General features: G+C 31.9%; 1 protein-coding gene across 1 annotated transcript; it reads right to left on the reverse strand.

Moving 5' to 3' along the window:
- Positions 1,899 to 3,913, reverse strand: LOC104710961. Its single transcript, XM_010427623.1, has 2 exons — positions 3,644 to 3,913; positions 1,899 to 3,059 (listed from the first exon to the last, which is right to left on the reverse strand). Exons 1-2 carry the CDS (start codon positions 3,692 to 3,694, stop codon positions 2,358 to 2,360), a joined length of 753 nt encoding a protein of 250 aa, XP_010425925.1. The 5' UTR covers positions 3,695 to 3,913; the 3' UTR covers positions 1,899 to 2,357.

The raw sequence follows: 14,797 nt of genomic DNA on the forward strand, positions 1-14,797 counted from the left end.
ATTTGGCCTTTTGCTTTAAGGAAAAGACCAATTAATAGAGAGTATACATTCTATATAATATAACCAATCTTAACTTTTCCCTTAAGTATAATAAATCATAACCATTAGTACATGAAAATGTATTATTTAATCACATACATAAGAGTATGTTATCGAGTTTTTTTTGAAGTATATGATACTACAATCATAGCACAAGTGAATTGACCGTCACAATACTTATGATGGTACGCATGTAAATTTCTTTGAGCACTTCCGTTCCTCTTCAATTAGCTTATATGTATAACTATTTTTCTATATGTTAAAGTATTTTTGGATCTAACTATCTATCTATATAATGAAAACAAAAGTGATAAGAGTAAGTACTTGAACATATTTTTGTCTCTACTGATTGGTTAAAAATTTTAAATCTGTTATTAAGTTTCTGTTTCACTAGTTGTTGTTCCATTTCCGGCCAAATTCGACGGTTTATTTACTACTCCCTCCGATCATAAATATTTGTCGTTTTAGATTTTTTTTTTTTGTCAAAATATCTGACGTTCTCACTTACCCATGTAACTATCACTCTAAAATGACTTATTTACCCTTCTATTATTTTTAGTCAATCAGTTCAGAATTCTATGTGTTGTTCAATGAGTGATTCTAGATATTGCTAACAATTAACTATATTTAATATTTATGTGTTTTTCTACGTGTATGACACAGTATAAAGTTTCCATCATTGCTTCTTTTTTTTTAACAATACACAAAAATTATAAAATCAAACAAAATGAAGAAAGAGGAAAGTCAAGAGAAGGAAGAGCTACCTGTTTACACGATTCATTATCGTGTCAAACGTGATTTTGATCTGAACAAACTGTTTTTCTACGATGAGGGAGAATTTAACCCCGATCTTACAATTGGAGAAGAAGAAGTTGTAATCCAGATGTTGAGGATTTACTTTCCAAATTTTTTCCAATACTAATTTTAATTTTTGTTTTGGCTCCATTTTCAAATTTTTAGAAGAATTTTAACAACAAAATCTTCTTTGTTACGTGGATTACTTCATTTGCATATCAAAAACACATAATTTTGACTACAAACAATAACTATGTATATAAATACGTTTCCATGGCGCTGCATGCGAACTTGTGCACTTATTAAATTATTAAGAATAAAGAAGATTGGGATCAGCAGCAATATTTGACTAAATAATGATTAGAAAACTATTTATATTTATTACAATGAATATGAAAAAACAAAGCGGAAGGTTACAATAGTCTTTACACAAATCTTCTTAATTTGTGTGCAATTTCTAAAACGACAGATATTCACGATCGGAGGGAGTACTATTAAAACATCGTAAAATTCTATTAAAAAATAACACACCATTCATTGTTACAAAAACAAAACTATTATGTGTCTAATTTAACTTCTGGAAAATTTGTTTCTAACGAACGAACCAACTCAAAACATTTTACAATTATATCCAAATTGCGATAATCAATTTAGATTTTGTATTCAAACATGGTTTTATAGATCATAAGTCTCATAATCAAGATTAGACTAGTTAAACAAAAAAAAATTAGGAGAGGTCCATGCGATTAATATTTTTAGCAAATACGACAGAAGATCCGGTTTTAGATCTTCAGGACCCACCCGGACTCCAACGAAAAAACATCAAATCCTTTCTGGTTGTTGGCTTACCCTTCGACTTTTCGGTTCCCACTTCTCTCACCCATCTCCATTGAAAAGCAATATATATATATATATATATATATATATATATTTAACATTGCATTAAAATACCTTAACAAAACTTTTGTTTTATGAATATTTGAAGTTTCCAAATCCATGAAACACCAACAAAACATTAGACCTCTTAAGTCTTTGATTTAAAGTTTAAACATACATCACACTGATTCACTAAAACACAATCACATTTCCATTAGATCTTTAGTATTCTACACCAAGGGAAATGAACATAGATGATAACAAATGGAAAAACAAAACACCCCAATACATTCATGGAGCCAAAACATGGATGTCAAATTGGGTTAACGAAACAAAACAAAAATCAAGAAGCAAAACCAAAGAAAAGCAAATAGCAAAACTCTCACACTTGGTAAAAAAAACACTCATGTTTGAGTTTTGAGATTAAACCAGGGGGAGTTTCATTCCCATCACTCTCTAAATCTAAACCCTAAATGGATCAGATTCACTCTCCACAACTTTAAAAGATCACTCTCACCAGAAACCTTAAGTGAGTGACTAACACTGAAACTGATCTGTATATTGTATATTAGAAGACTATATATTAGTACTTTGTTGAGTAAGGAGAAAAAGATTAGTAGCAAGCTGGGCCCGGCGTAATGTCTGAGTTAATGGAGAAGAACTTTCTGATACTTAGTTTCTGAGTAAGTTTCATCTGAGATTGAGGAGAATGCCCTTTTCTTGTTGGAGTTGCCACAACCACTGTTCTGAAACTGCGGTGGTGGGACGGTGACTGGAGGGATCTCAGAGGTCTCAAGTGGAGGAGGCGGGTGGCGCCATTGAGGCAGAGGACCAGCTAAGAGAAGTGTCTGAAGCAAAGGACCTGCCTTGATAACAGCTTGTAAGAGTTTACCCTTTTCAGGAAGCGGCTTTTCAGGCAACAATGTAGCCATCATCTCATCTTCTGAGACTTCAATCTGTTGGTTCATCATCACCGGATCGATCACTGATGGTGACATGATGCTCTCTTCCGTGTCTGAAGACGAAAAGCTCTTGTTAGAGTTAAGCTGAGGCTGCGGCTGAACTTGCTCGTCCTCAATAATGCTTGAAGCACCAGATAAAGGAGGAGTGATGTGTTCCTGTTTCTGATTCTGATTCTTCGGCTGTTTCTGTTGAAGTAAGAGATTGTTGATGAGGAGATGATGACATTTCTCGAGAGCTTCGTCTCTTTCTTTGAGGGTTTTTGTTAAAACATCTTCAAGATGGATCAATTGTTCATCTCTCTTCCTTAGTTCCTCTTGAGCCACCAGCTTCGTTTGTTCTAGCTCCAGTGTCGTGTACACAAGAGTCTGTCTTAACTCTTCCGTTGTCTAAACCATTCAACAGCAAAAAACACCAAACAATCAGACAGAGAAACAGAGAAACCCCTAAATTTGAGCATTCGTTTGCAGATTCATATCAAAATTAGGGGTTTTAGCCACAAATGACGAGCGCATACAAACTAAATTTCCCAAAAATGTTGTCTTTTACATCTAATTTACATACAGAACATGCAGAAATTAGGGTTTTTTCCCCCAAAAGTCTTGTCTTTTCAGACTAATTTACATACAAAAATGCGAAATTTAAGCTAAAATACAGAGATTAAGAACACCCATTACGCAGAAATCAAGCTAGGAAATAGGTGAATGTACCAAAGTCTCGAGCAAGTGTAATTCGAAACCCATTAAAGCATTATAGTCAAACCCAGTTACAGAACTTTAAAATTCAGAAATTGAGTCAAAACTTAGGGACTATTACACAAAACAAAAGAAGAAGACACACAAGAAAAGTTATGATTTTTGGACACACATTATGCGTAGATCTAAGCAGAACAGTGAACACAACACAAGAAACCATCACCAGTGTTTCAGGAAAGAAAAAAAACAGAGGAAACAGAGGAAAAAAAAGTTTTTACCTTTCCCTGAGAGAAGTAAACCCAGCTAAGAAGAGCATTGCTTTGGTCCATGTTCCAAGCTAAACTAAGAGATGTTTAGATTTATGTTAACAAGTATGAGGAGAGAGAGCAAAAGAGAAGAACAGAGAATGGGTTTTAGTGAAGAGTTCTATGGAAGGAGTAAGTAAGAGGAGAGTTATAAAGTAGTGAAGAAACTTCATGGACTGCTTAAAGGAAGCATATGCCTGTGTGTGCCTGTCATATAGAGAGAGCTTTCAACATCTTTTTTACCTTCAGTATCCAATATATTCTACAAAGTTGAAAACCCCACTCAACATTTTTATACTAATATTATATTCTTTTTTTTACCAGTACTAATATTATATTCATTAGATTTATTAACATATAGAAAAAGCTGTACTATAATATAACCTGATATCACTTATTACAAAGTATAGTTTACTATAGATATATATTGTTCATTTAAATAAATTATCCCGTATTAAAGATTATAAATTTATATCAATTCTATCAATATTTTTATTTTAAAAAAGTAACAAACAACATAACTATATATAAATCACAGACACTACAAACGGAATATGTAATTTAGTGGTTTGTTCAGTGTCGTTATTGAGTTTCAAATTCGTATAAAGTATGTTGTTGATAATATAAATAAAATAAAAAGAAAATTATAGGGTTTATAAAAGTAATATTTGTAAGTTCTAGATGATTGCGCTACATAGTAAGTCTAATAAAATGGTATTTAAAACAAATTGTAGTTTTCATGACCAAAAAATGGTGGTATTTTCTACATTTAATATTCAAATTCTCAGAATAATTTTATTTCTAAAAAAATTGTTAGCACTAAAAACAAAACATATATGGTAACAAAAATTAAAGTTCCTTAAAATAAAATAATTTAATAATAATTGGTGATTCATATTTTATAATTAGTCTGCTTATATTTTTGGACAGGAATATGCCGAATAAATTGTAGACTTTAAATATACAAACGGTTAGTTTAAATTGTGAAATGAAATGGTAGAATTTTAGATTACCAAATACCACCAAAGAAAAAACAGTTTTCAACAAAAGTCTTTTTTCCCCCAAATAGTTACAGTGATCGAACTATTTATTTACTGTGCCTATAAGTATTACTAGTAAGCAATAGCATCTCAAGAGTTTGGTGCAATGACCAATGCCGTTGTTTACGTACTTGCTGGGTCTCACTTTCTTGGAGTATTTTTGTTTTCTTCTTTCGTGTTGTCAATGGATACAACAGCATTTTCTTGTCTTTTACCCAAAGACGAAACAAGTTTTACGAGAGTCATGTCTTTGACATTTACACCCATTTCACACTACACAAGTCTATACCGAGAAGAACGGGAGCCGAATGCTATATTCAACATTTGCTTTTCTTGGCATGTTTTTGTACGTAATGCATTTCATTATGTCTTGTGTAGAACATTTTAGGACCTTGATCAATCAATATTGGGGCTGAAGCTATCAACGCACACATGACCATTTTTTTATAATTGATTCCGAATTGTGATACGGCGACGGTGCATGTATAAACTATTCGACTACATACGTACGTACGAGCTTTTTAGAAGAGTACTAAATACATTTTTTGGGATATTGTATTATGCATACTGTATATATTTGTACATGATTCTTGATTTCTATATTTAAATCGAGGTTACAAAAGATCTAGGCAGAGTCATATATTTTAATCTAAGTGGACTTACACTGTTTCACATTGCTTTAATTTTACTTTTCTCCTTTTAAAATATTCTAATATAAGAAATGATAATATTTGTTTATTACATTAGTCTCTGATACCGTCTCAAGTTCGTTCATCATGATCATTCAGACGTGAACCATGTCTTCTTGGAGTTTTGCACATATAAATTTACAAGTTTGTAGGATATATTTGTTTTTTTGTTTTCAACAACTTATGTATGATGTTATGAAATGAGTTTTATATGATGGGAAGATCTCTTTTAACTAAAGGAAAAAGATTGGAAGATCTCATCTGATTACTCTGCAAAATTCATAGTAGTCATACGGTGATACTAAATAAATATTTCTTAAAAGAAAATATTATTATAATTCACATATATCCAGCTTTACAAAGAAAGTGTTCAACGGAGACATTTCTGGTAAACTTTGGACCATATATTCATGGTTTTTTTTGTTCCTTTAAAAGTCATGTGCATGCAGCCCCAACACAGAGAAAGTCACTGGCTTTGTCTAAATGAAGGAAACATGTATTATCGGAAGTTTATATTTTGAAATTTAAGAAAAATATGACTAAATCATATGAAATGTAATTTGATCATATCTCTCAAGGATTTATGCATTGTCTTTGTATCCAGCTTATATGTGTATGGATGTTAATTTATAAACGCACAGAATCAAATATGAGGTGGATTCCATTGTTAGCAAAAGAAGCTGGTAAGTAAACATTTTCCACCAATATCTATAAAAAGTTTATGGAATCACTTTTCAATTATGAATCTCCACACCGGTCACGTCTTGGCTCCCAAATTCCACTTTGGTACTTAGTATTTCTAAACAAACGTTTGAAAATAGAAATTTACTAAATAAAATTTCTAAAAATGTATTCCGTAATATTTTCTTTCTTTTGAAATCATTTTGACGGTATTTAGTCGAAAATCCACGAAGCCATATCTTATATAAAGCAAATAACCATAGAACTCTAATAATGTAATAGCCTTTAAAGTTTACCGTGGTCAACCAACTTTCTAACTATTTTTATCCAAATTTAGTTTATAATATGTTGAGAGAAATTTAGGTTATAATATGTTGAGAGATGAACGCGATGGATCAAGCCAGATTAAGATCGACTGACCATACATTTCATTAGCTTTTTTTTTACTAGTAGAATATAGGAACAGATGAACAATCAATCTTTTTTATATATATTTTGTTGAACATTTTTACATTAATTTAATTGTTATTGTGTTATACGTATCTAAAATATAACTTTCAGTAATATATTATTGAGTAATATTAGCAAATACCATAATTGTGGAAAGAAATGAAGAAAATACCAATGTAATTTTGTATAGGAAAATACCATTGGGCCCACGTTTATTATAGAGTGAAAAGATATAATTACCCTATTGTGTTTTAATGTTAGATTAGAAAAAATGAATGATGCATGAAATTTTTTTAAATAACATGTAATATTTATATTTCATATGTTATATTAAACTAAATAACGTTCAATATATAAAAATAGCGTGTTATATTGAGGTAAAAAAATAGCGTGTTATATAAAATAATAACATGTTAAAAAAAAAGAAATTAACTAATATTGCATGTAATTCGAAGAAATAGCATGTTCCAAAACATAATAGCAGAATTTCAAGATGAGTAGATATGAGAGAAGAGAGAGAGATTGAGAGAGAAATAAAGAGAGAAATAGAATGACAGATGCTTCAACGTGAGTGAGCATGAGAGAAGAGAAGAGAGAAAGAGTAATTGAGAGGTTGAGAGAGAGAGAGTGCATGAAGAGAGAGAGAATTTGTTATTTATGTAGAAAAAAAAGAATGACATGATATTTAAAAAAATAACATGTACTATAAAAAATGGGTATAAGTATAATTGTATTTGAAGAGAATGAATACTCTCTGACAAACAATGTATAATTGTGATATTTTCTTAATTATGTTCTGTTTTTGTGGTATCTAATACATCTTCCCTATATTATTTGTGAATGATATAATTAATTAGAAATATTTCACATACAAAAATAAATTAGAAAAAGGGTATTACAGTTCTTCGAGAGTCCGAGACCTCCATCTTTTAATGTTTTTGGAGGTCAAATTTAACTTGTGAAAATCAGTTGAGGATTAAGTTATTTTTCGTATTATATCATTATCTTTAATGTAAATAATAATTTGTTGAGGTTTTAATCGTTTTGTATTATGTAGGTCCACTTAATTTTTTTTGTTTTTTGGTTTCAGTTGCATGTATTAAAAATAATGCTTGTTTCAACTTTTCTTTAGAAAGTTTTAATTTTTATTTTGTAGAAATTACGTAGTAATTTAATTGTATTCAATTTTTGTTATATATTATATTCTGTTATCTTAGGAAACTTCAATTTATAAAGTAATTTTTCTGGGTCGATAAAAGGGTTAATTAATGCCCACTTTTCGTGGAAATGAAAGGTAAGAAGAAGAAACATAAACTTTCACTGGAAGTGGAAGTAAGTAAGGAAAATAATATCTCTATTTTTGGATTTTGGGGCAAGTGTTAACATCGTAATAATTACAATCATGATGGTCATATTAATGGGTATCACATGATAATTGTTTTATTAGTTATGATTTTTTTTGGTAAGAGGACGGGCGGCCAAGGCCTGTCGTGTTTTATTGAAGAATAAGTAAACTACAATCGTACTCTTCTAGAGCGTGAATGCCCAAGAAGATCTTCTCGAAATATAGATACAACTACATCAGGAGCAGAAGCAAAAGTATGAAAACCTAATGGTAACAAAAACACATAGTTAGCTAACTCATCCGCCAGACAGTTAGCTTCCCTATACACATGTGAAACACGGACTATCCAGTCCCTTGAGAGAAAGCCATGGCACAACCGTACCAGAAAAGACAGCGGATGATACTCACTTATCCTTGTCTTCAAAAAACTCACCACCATCTCCGATCTCCGAGTCAATCTCCAACTCCACTCGACTCACTTGCTGATCCCAAGCTAAACACAATCCATAGTAGACACCCCATAACTCAACCAAAGGAGCAAAGCATCACCCAATGTTAAGCGCAAACCCTCTCCTCCACTCACCGGACTCATTCCTTAAAACTCCACTGGCCGTCGCGAGACCCGGATTCCCATGAGAAGCACCATCAGTATTCACTTTCAACCACCCCGATTCTGGCACCACCCACGCTATCATTCGTTCTACCCAATCTACAGACTGTCTTCCCTCCACAGAGGACCGATATACTGTAGCCACTTCCTGCGCAAGATCCTTCAGAAACCGTACTCGGTCCCGACACTTATCCTGTTCACCAAAAACGTTACCACACCTCCACTGTTTTATTAGTTATGATGATTATATTGAAATATAGGCTTTAACAGTAAATAATAATTAATAAAAAATAGAAAATATTTTCATTTAAAGTAATTATTTTAAGCTATTGCACACATATAAATAACTACATATTTTTTTTTTCTAATTTATGCTAAAACAAAATTTTATAATAATGTAATTATTTTAGGTCTTTGCAAACATTTTAAAAAAATACATAAAGTATAAATATATATATATTTTAGGTCTTTGCAAATATATTTTCTAATCTATATTAAAACATAATTTTCATAAAGCCCCTGTAAAATACAAATATTTACCTTGGATTGCCTAATATAAAAATAAGTTTTTGACATTTACTATGATGGGAAATTAGGGTCCAAATATATAAGTCAAATTTTGCTGCGAATAGCTACAACCTCTAGTAAAACCATTGTTAGCAAGCAAATAAAACCATTGTTACAAAAATAGATGACCATTGAAGGAACTCTATTTTTTCTCTATAAATAGAGGTGAACTATTTTATTTACAAAGTAGTCTTCTTAATCTTTAACTTCTTTTATTTATGATCAAAATAAATAAAATAAGTATTTTTAAGAACTAATAATATAAATTTAAGTGTAAATTTTTATTTTAAAATATTGAGACTACCATTTGCAAAAGATAATTGACTGTGGTCCTTGAACTTTAAACACTTTTATATTTATGATCAAAATAAATAAATTATATATTTAATGGTCCTTAAACTTTTAACACTTTTATTATTTTATATGATGCAATGTATTTCTTTTAATAAATGTGATATTTAAATAATATTTATGAATGTTAAAAATTTAAATAATATCATAATTTTATGAAAGTTTTACAAATACTAAAATAAATGGGTTAGTTTGCAACTTTTATAAGTAAAAGGTATTAATAATAAAATAGAAAATAAATCTCTACAGAATATTCTTTTTTAGAGGAAAAAATAGAGGTATCCATTGGAGCAAAAGTCACCTCTATTATAGAGTTCACCTATTTTAGAGGTAAAAATAAGGAAAACCATTGGAGATGGTCTTAGCGACATAACTATAAATACGTAGCAGTATATAAAGAGTAACACCAGCTTCTCGTGAAAGTAGTCGAGCGACCAGTATATTAGTCGTCTTATTTTCTGGCGACACCAACTACACAAATAACATCTATAAAAAGAGATGCAACGACACCTTTCTTAATTTTTCACCGCATTTTTGTCACATTTACTTCTTTATTTTTGATCGTAGAAAGTAATCACAGCGACCTTATACCAATCATTGTCATAGCAGTTTGCCTAGCTCTAATTTGTTTTGGACTAGCATTAGCAAACGATGAATGAAGAATGTTCCTAAGTTTGTTTTCTCGGTGCGTGCTCTTCTGTCATTACTTAGTCTGTAACTTCTTACTATAGTCAGTAGTCACGTACGTCCGTGGCAATACAGATCATTTTCTCATGTATACAATACTTTCTCCTCAAATAATACACATTCATCACTTTTAACAAGTTATGCCTCTAGACAAATAATCAAATAAGAGTGACAATACGATGTAAATTCTTTTTTTTTTTTTTTAAACATTTGATAGACAAATCATTTTAGTTCCACTTTTATATACACATGAAAATGCCTATAAATACACGAAGGCCCACATTATCCAATCCTCAGTAACGCGCAATGAATATGATCGTGTTGCCAATTTGACAAACATTAGATTATTCACACTTATTGGGTTAAGGTTTGTGTTCGAAGCCACATAAATGGGAGCTTGTTGTATGAATGTAACGAAACATGCTTTGCGTCCATTCTATTCAATATAATGAATCATTAAATAACTTTTTTCTATTCGCGCATTTTTCTTTCTAATTAAATCCCTTAATCACGATAACAAGGCAAACCAATTGCATATTTTGTCGGCCAATAATTTCCCATGATGTTCTTAAAGTAAAAATTCCTGATAAGTAGTGAAACATAGTTTGTAGGAATCTTAACTATAAATATCAAACAAAATAAAACCAACCGTTTTAGCAGTTAAAGAGGTATCGATTCTATAGAAATGCCTTAAGAGAATCATATTGTACCTCTATAGAATATATGTGTATAATGTTTTATACCTTTGACACTTTGACTGACACTTTGAGTAAAGTGGTTACTGTTTATATAATCGAATAATTCACTCCTATGTTATTTATCTAATTGGATGTGATGGTCCGTAAAAAATATATAGTTTTGATATATACTTTCAGCGTGAAAAGCGTGGGTTTGCATTCTTTACCTTTTAAGGAATGTGTAAGTGTATTTATCTGGTAATTTGGGAGTGCAAAACTGCTCGGGTTTGATTTTTGTATTTCTTGCGTAATCAAAGATTTTGGACATTCAGTTCATAGTCTTTTTAGGTACAAATTCAGAGTAGCTAAATTCTGTGTTGTAAATAGGATTGGAAACTAAGACAATTATCACTCTCCCACCATCCTCCCAAAACACTCCTCATAGTTTTGATTTTTGTTTTCTTTTTGCTTCCAAAATGAAGTAAGAAATAATTTAAGAAATCTTCAACACCATTTTACCTAAAATATTTCTTAATTTAATCTTTATTCGATCACCGGAACAAAAAGCCCAATACTCAAGTTTTACTGAAATCAGAAAAGAGGATATATGGTTTAAAAAGAAATAAAATTAATACACATCGTAAAAAAAAAAGAATAATATACTTAGATACAATAATAAATATAACGGTAGAAACTAGACAGCCCATGAATGCTTATTTATTTTTCTTTTCTTTTTTTTGTTCTGGATAATTTTTTGTTGTTAATAGTATGCAATATGTAAATTTGAATTTTTTGATGGTAAAACATAAATATTATTAGTACAAATCACTTTAGTATTTGTACTAATAATATCGACATGTTTGAATTCAGGATGTTTTTACTCCATATATTAAGTTGTGCTTAGAATAATGAGTGGGTTCTCTACTGTCTTGTGTTACCACAATCTCCTTTGAGAATTCTGATAAACCTTCAACAGAGGTAATATCAATACACTACTTGATCATATTGTTAGGGCATCTTTATTGGAGGAACACTTTTGGGTGTTTTTAAAGTAAAAATATTATAAAAATAATATAAGATCATTAGTTTAGATCTTTTGTTAAGAAGTTTGTTATTAGGAGAACATGTTTAAGATCATAAGATTTAATAATATAATAATCTTAAACATATTACATTTATAAAAACTTTAAAAATAACATTTAAATTGCAAACTTATAAAAATTTTACTAAAATTCAAAATACCAAATTTTTATGAAACAAAAAAAATATTAAAGATAAAAAAACAAACATATTACTTAATTAAAGCACACAAATATTTTATTTAATTAATACATAGTTTAATGTTCAAATTTATGTATGGAGCGCAAAAATCGAATTGAGAAAATATGCGAATTATATTTAAATTAACGAAATCAGAAACGAATTACAACAGCATAAAATAAATCACGGAGGCAAGATATGATATCTCTTTCCTTAATTCAATAAATCGGCCGTAAGTGCTTTCGGACAATCATGATTTATGAATCCAAGGATACAACTGATCACAAACTATTACAGTAGCACACCAGTAATAGAACTCAAGCGAACATATCTACATTATACTCTCTACATTATACTCTCGATACTACTAAACTAAGAACTTACTTGGACTAAGCAAGGGAGAGGGAGAGAGAGATCTTCAGAGGAAGGAGTGTTTATGTTTTTGTGTGTGAGAATAATGAGAGGCTATGTTTCTATATATAGTGGAAGGAGAGATGTCTCAAGAAATTATTCACTGAATATTCTCGGAGTACTGCCCAAGTTTGCTTGGAGTTCACACCAAGTCTTTCCAAAAAATTAAATGAGCCTACAACAGTTTCAAGAACCCAAGAACCCAAAGCCCGTTTTTGATGTGGGACTTTTTCCCAAACATCCCAAGTAGCTCACATCACACTCTTATTTCTCATTCAAATAACCTCCGTCTTGGACGTATGAGTATACCATCTTGTAGTACTCGTTACCAGCTTTCCATTGCACTATTGACCCGATAATTCCGAGCAGCCATTTGGCCGGAATTTGGCCGGAAAGTCGCCAGAAAATCACTGTCTCAAAACCTGCAATTTTCCAGAAAATTGCAGTTCCAACAATCCCCCACATGAATAGAAATAAGTCTAAACATATGACGACATAACTAACCCTATAGACTGACACTACTAGCTAAACTAGACAGACCTTCGAGAGTATATGTGAAAACTAACTGTATCTGAGTTGGTGGTGTTTTTCAACCTTGAACCGACTCATTGTTATACCTGTCGAGTTTACTCGGCCAGTTGGTGAACATGATGTCTTGAACCATCCGGATTTGTATGTAAACTTAGACAGCAGGCATAACACAGCTTCGTTTTCTCGTAGAACGAGGTTCTCTATTGTGTTCATTGTGGCCTTGAACATGCCTGGTTAATCATGAGTGAACTTGGAGAGTATAGCCTCATATATTTTCCTAGAAACGGCCCCATTTCACACTCACAAAGTGATTTTAATAGCTGCTTGTATTTAAAGAAATATCTTGTAATTATTTTAAATATTTTACAAAGCTACATTCCAAATCATTAAAAGCATATGCTTAACCTCTAACATACAGGAAGCACTTTACATCACTCTAGGAACTGGGAAAAGACAAAAGTCTTCTAGTGCTTGTAGCAGATTCAGCTTGATTTAGTTGTCCCTTTGAACCTAGGTCATGGGGTCTCCAATCTGAGTAGGTGGGGTTACCATCAAACATCCTCTTAAGTCGTAGGCTTTAAACCCATTCCTCTTGATGATTTTATAACTTGATCTCGCGCCAAACCTTTTGTAAATGGATCCGCTAGGTTTTCTTTCGTATTGATGTAATCAATCGTAACTACACCAGTTGAGATAAGTTGTCTAACAGTTTTATGTCTCCGTCTGATGTGACGAGATTTGCCATTGTAATGGGTATTCCTTGCCCTGCCCAAAGCCGATTCGCTATCACAGTGTACACGTATTGCAGGCACAGGATTCCCCCACATTGGGATGTCTTCCAAGAAATTACGAAGTGATTCAGCTTCTGACATAGCTATCTCCAAAGCTATGAATTCAGATTCCATAGTTGATTTAGCTGCCAGAGTTTGTTTGGAAGACTTCCAGGACACTGCTGCACCTCCAAGTGTAAAAACATATCCACTTGTGGATTTTGAGTTTCTCGAGTCTGCGATCCAGTTGGCATCACTGTAACCTTCCAAAACTCCGGGTTCTCTACCATAGTGCAAGCCATGATCTTTGGTATAATGTAGATAGTCCAAAACTCTAGCTATAGCCATCCAATGCTTATGTCCTGGATTACTTGTGTAGCGACTAAGTACATTTACAGAGTGCGCTAAATTCGGTCTTGTACAGTTTGTCAAGTACATTAGACTGCCAATTACTCTTGCATACTCCACCTGTTGCACAAGTTCACCAGAATTTTTGGTTAAGTGAATTTGAGGATCCTTTGGAGTTTTTGCAGACCCATTTGAGTAATGCTTGAATCTATCAAGCACTTTTTCCGCATAGTGGGTTTGAGAAAAGATAAGGCCCTCATCAGTTCTGATGATTTTTATCCCCAAAATTACATCTGCTAAACCCAAATCATTCATGTCAAAATTTCTTTTTAACATGTTTTTCGTTTGAGTCCATATAATGACTTCACAAGTTTACACACTTTGTGTTCTTGTCCTGGAATAACAAATCCCTCAGGTTGTTTCATGTAGATTTCCTCTTCTAAATATCCATGGAGAAAAGCAGTTTTTACATCCATTTGATGGATTTCAAGATTTCTCAAGGCTGCAATACCTATGAGCATCCTGATCGAAGATAGTCTTGTTACCGGTGAATAGGTATCAAAGAAATTTAAGCCTTCTTTTTGCCGAAATCCTTGCACTACAAGCCTAGCCTTGTACCGCTCAATATCGCCATTTGGTTTTCGTTTTATCATAAAAATCCATTTACATCCCAAAGGCTTAAATCCTTGTGGTAGATCTGCCATCTCGTA

The sequence above is a fragment of the Camelina sativa genome, chromosome 9 (genome assembly GCF_000633955.1).
Source record: "Camelina sativa cultivar DH55 chromosome 9, Cs, whole genome shotgun sequence".
Lineage (NCBI taxonomy): Eukaryota > Viridiplantae > Streptophyta > Magnoliopsida > Brassicales > Brassicaceae > Camelina > Camelina sativa.

Coding starts and splice junctions, on each gene's coding strand:
- LOC104710961 (XM_010427623.1), bottom strand. CDS start 3,694: ATGGACCAAAGCAATGCTCTTCTTAGCTGGGTTTACTTCTCTCAGGGA. Junction 3,060..3,643: donor TTTACTTCTCTCAGGGAAAG/GTAAAAACTTTT, acceptor TGAATGGTTTAG/ACAACGGAAGAGTTAAGACA.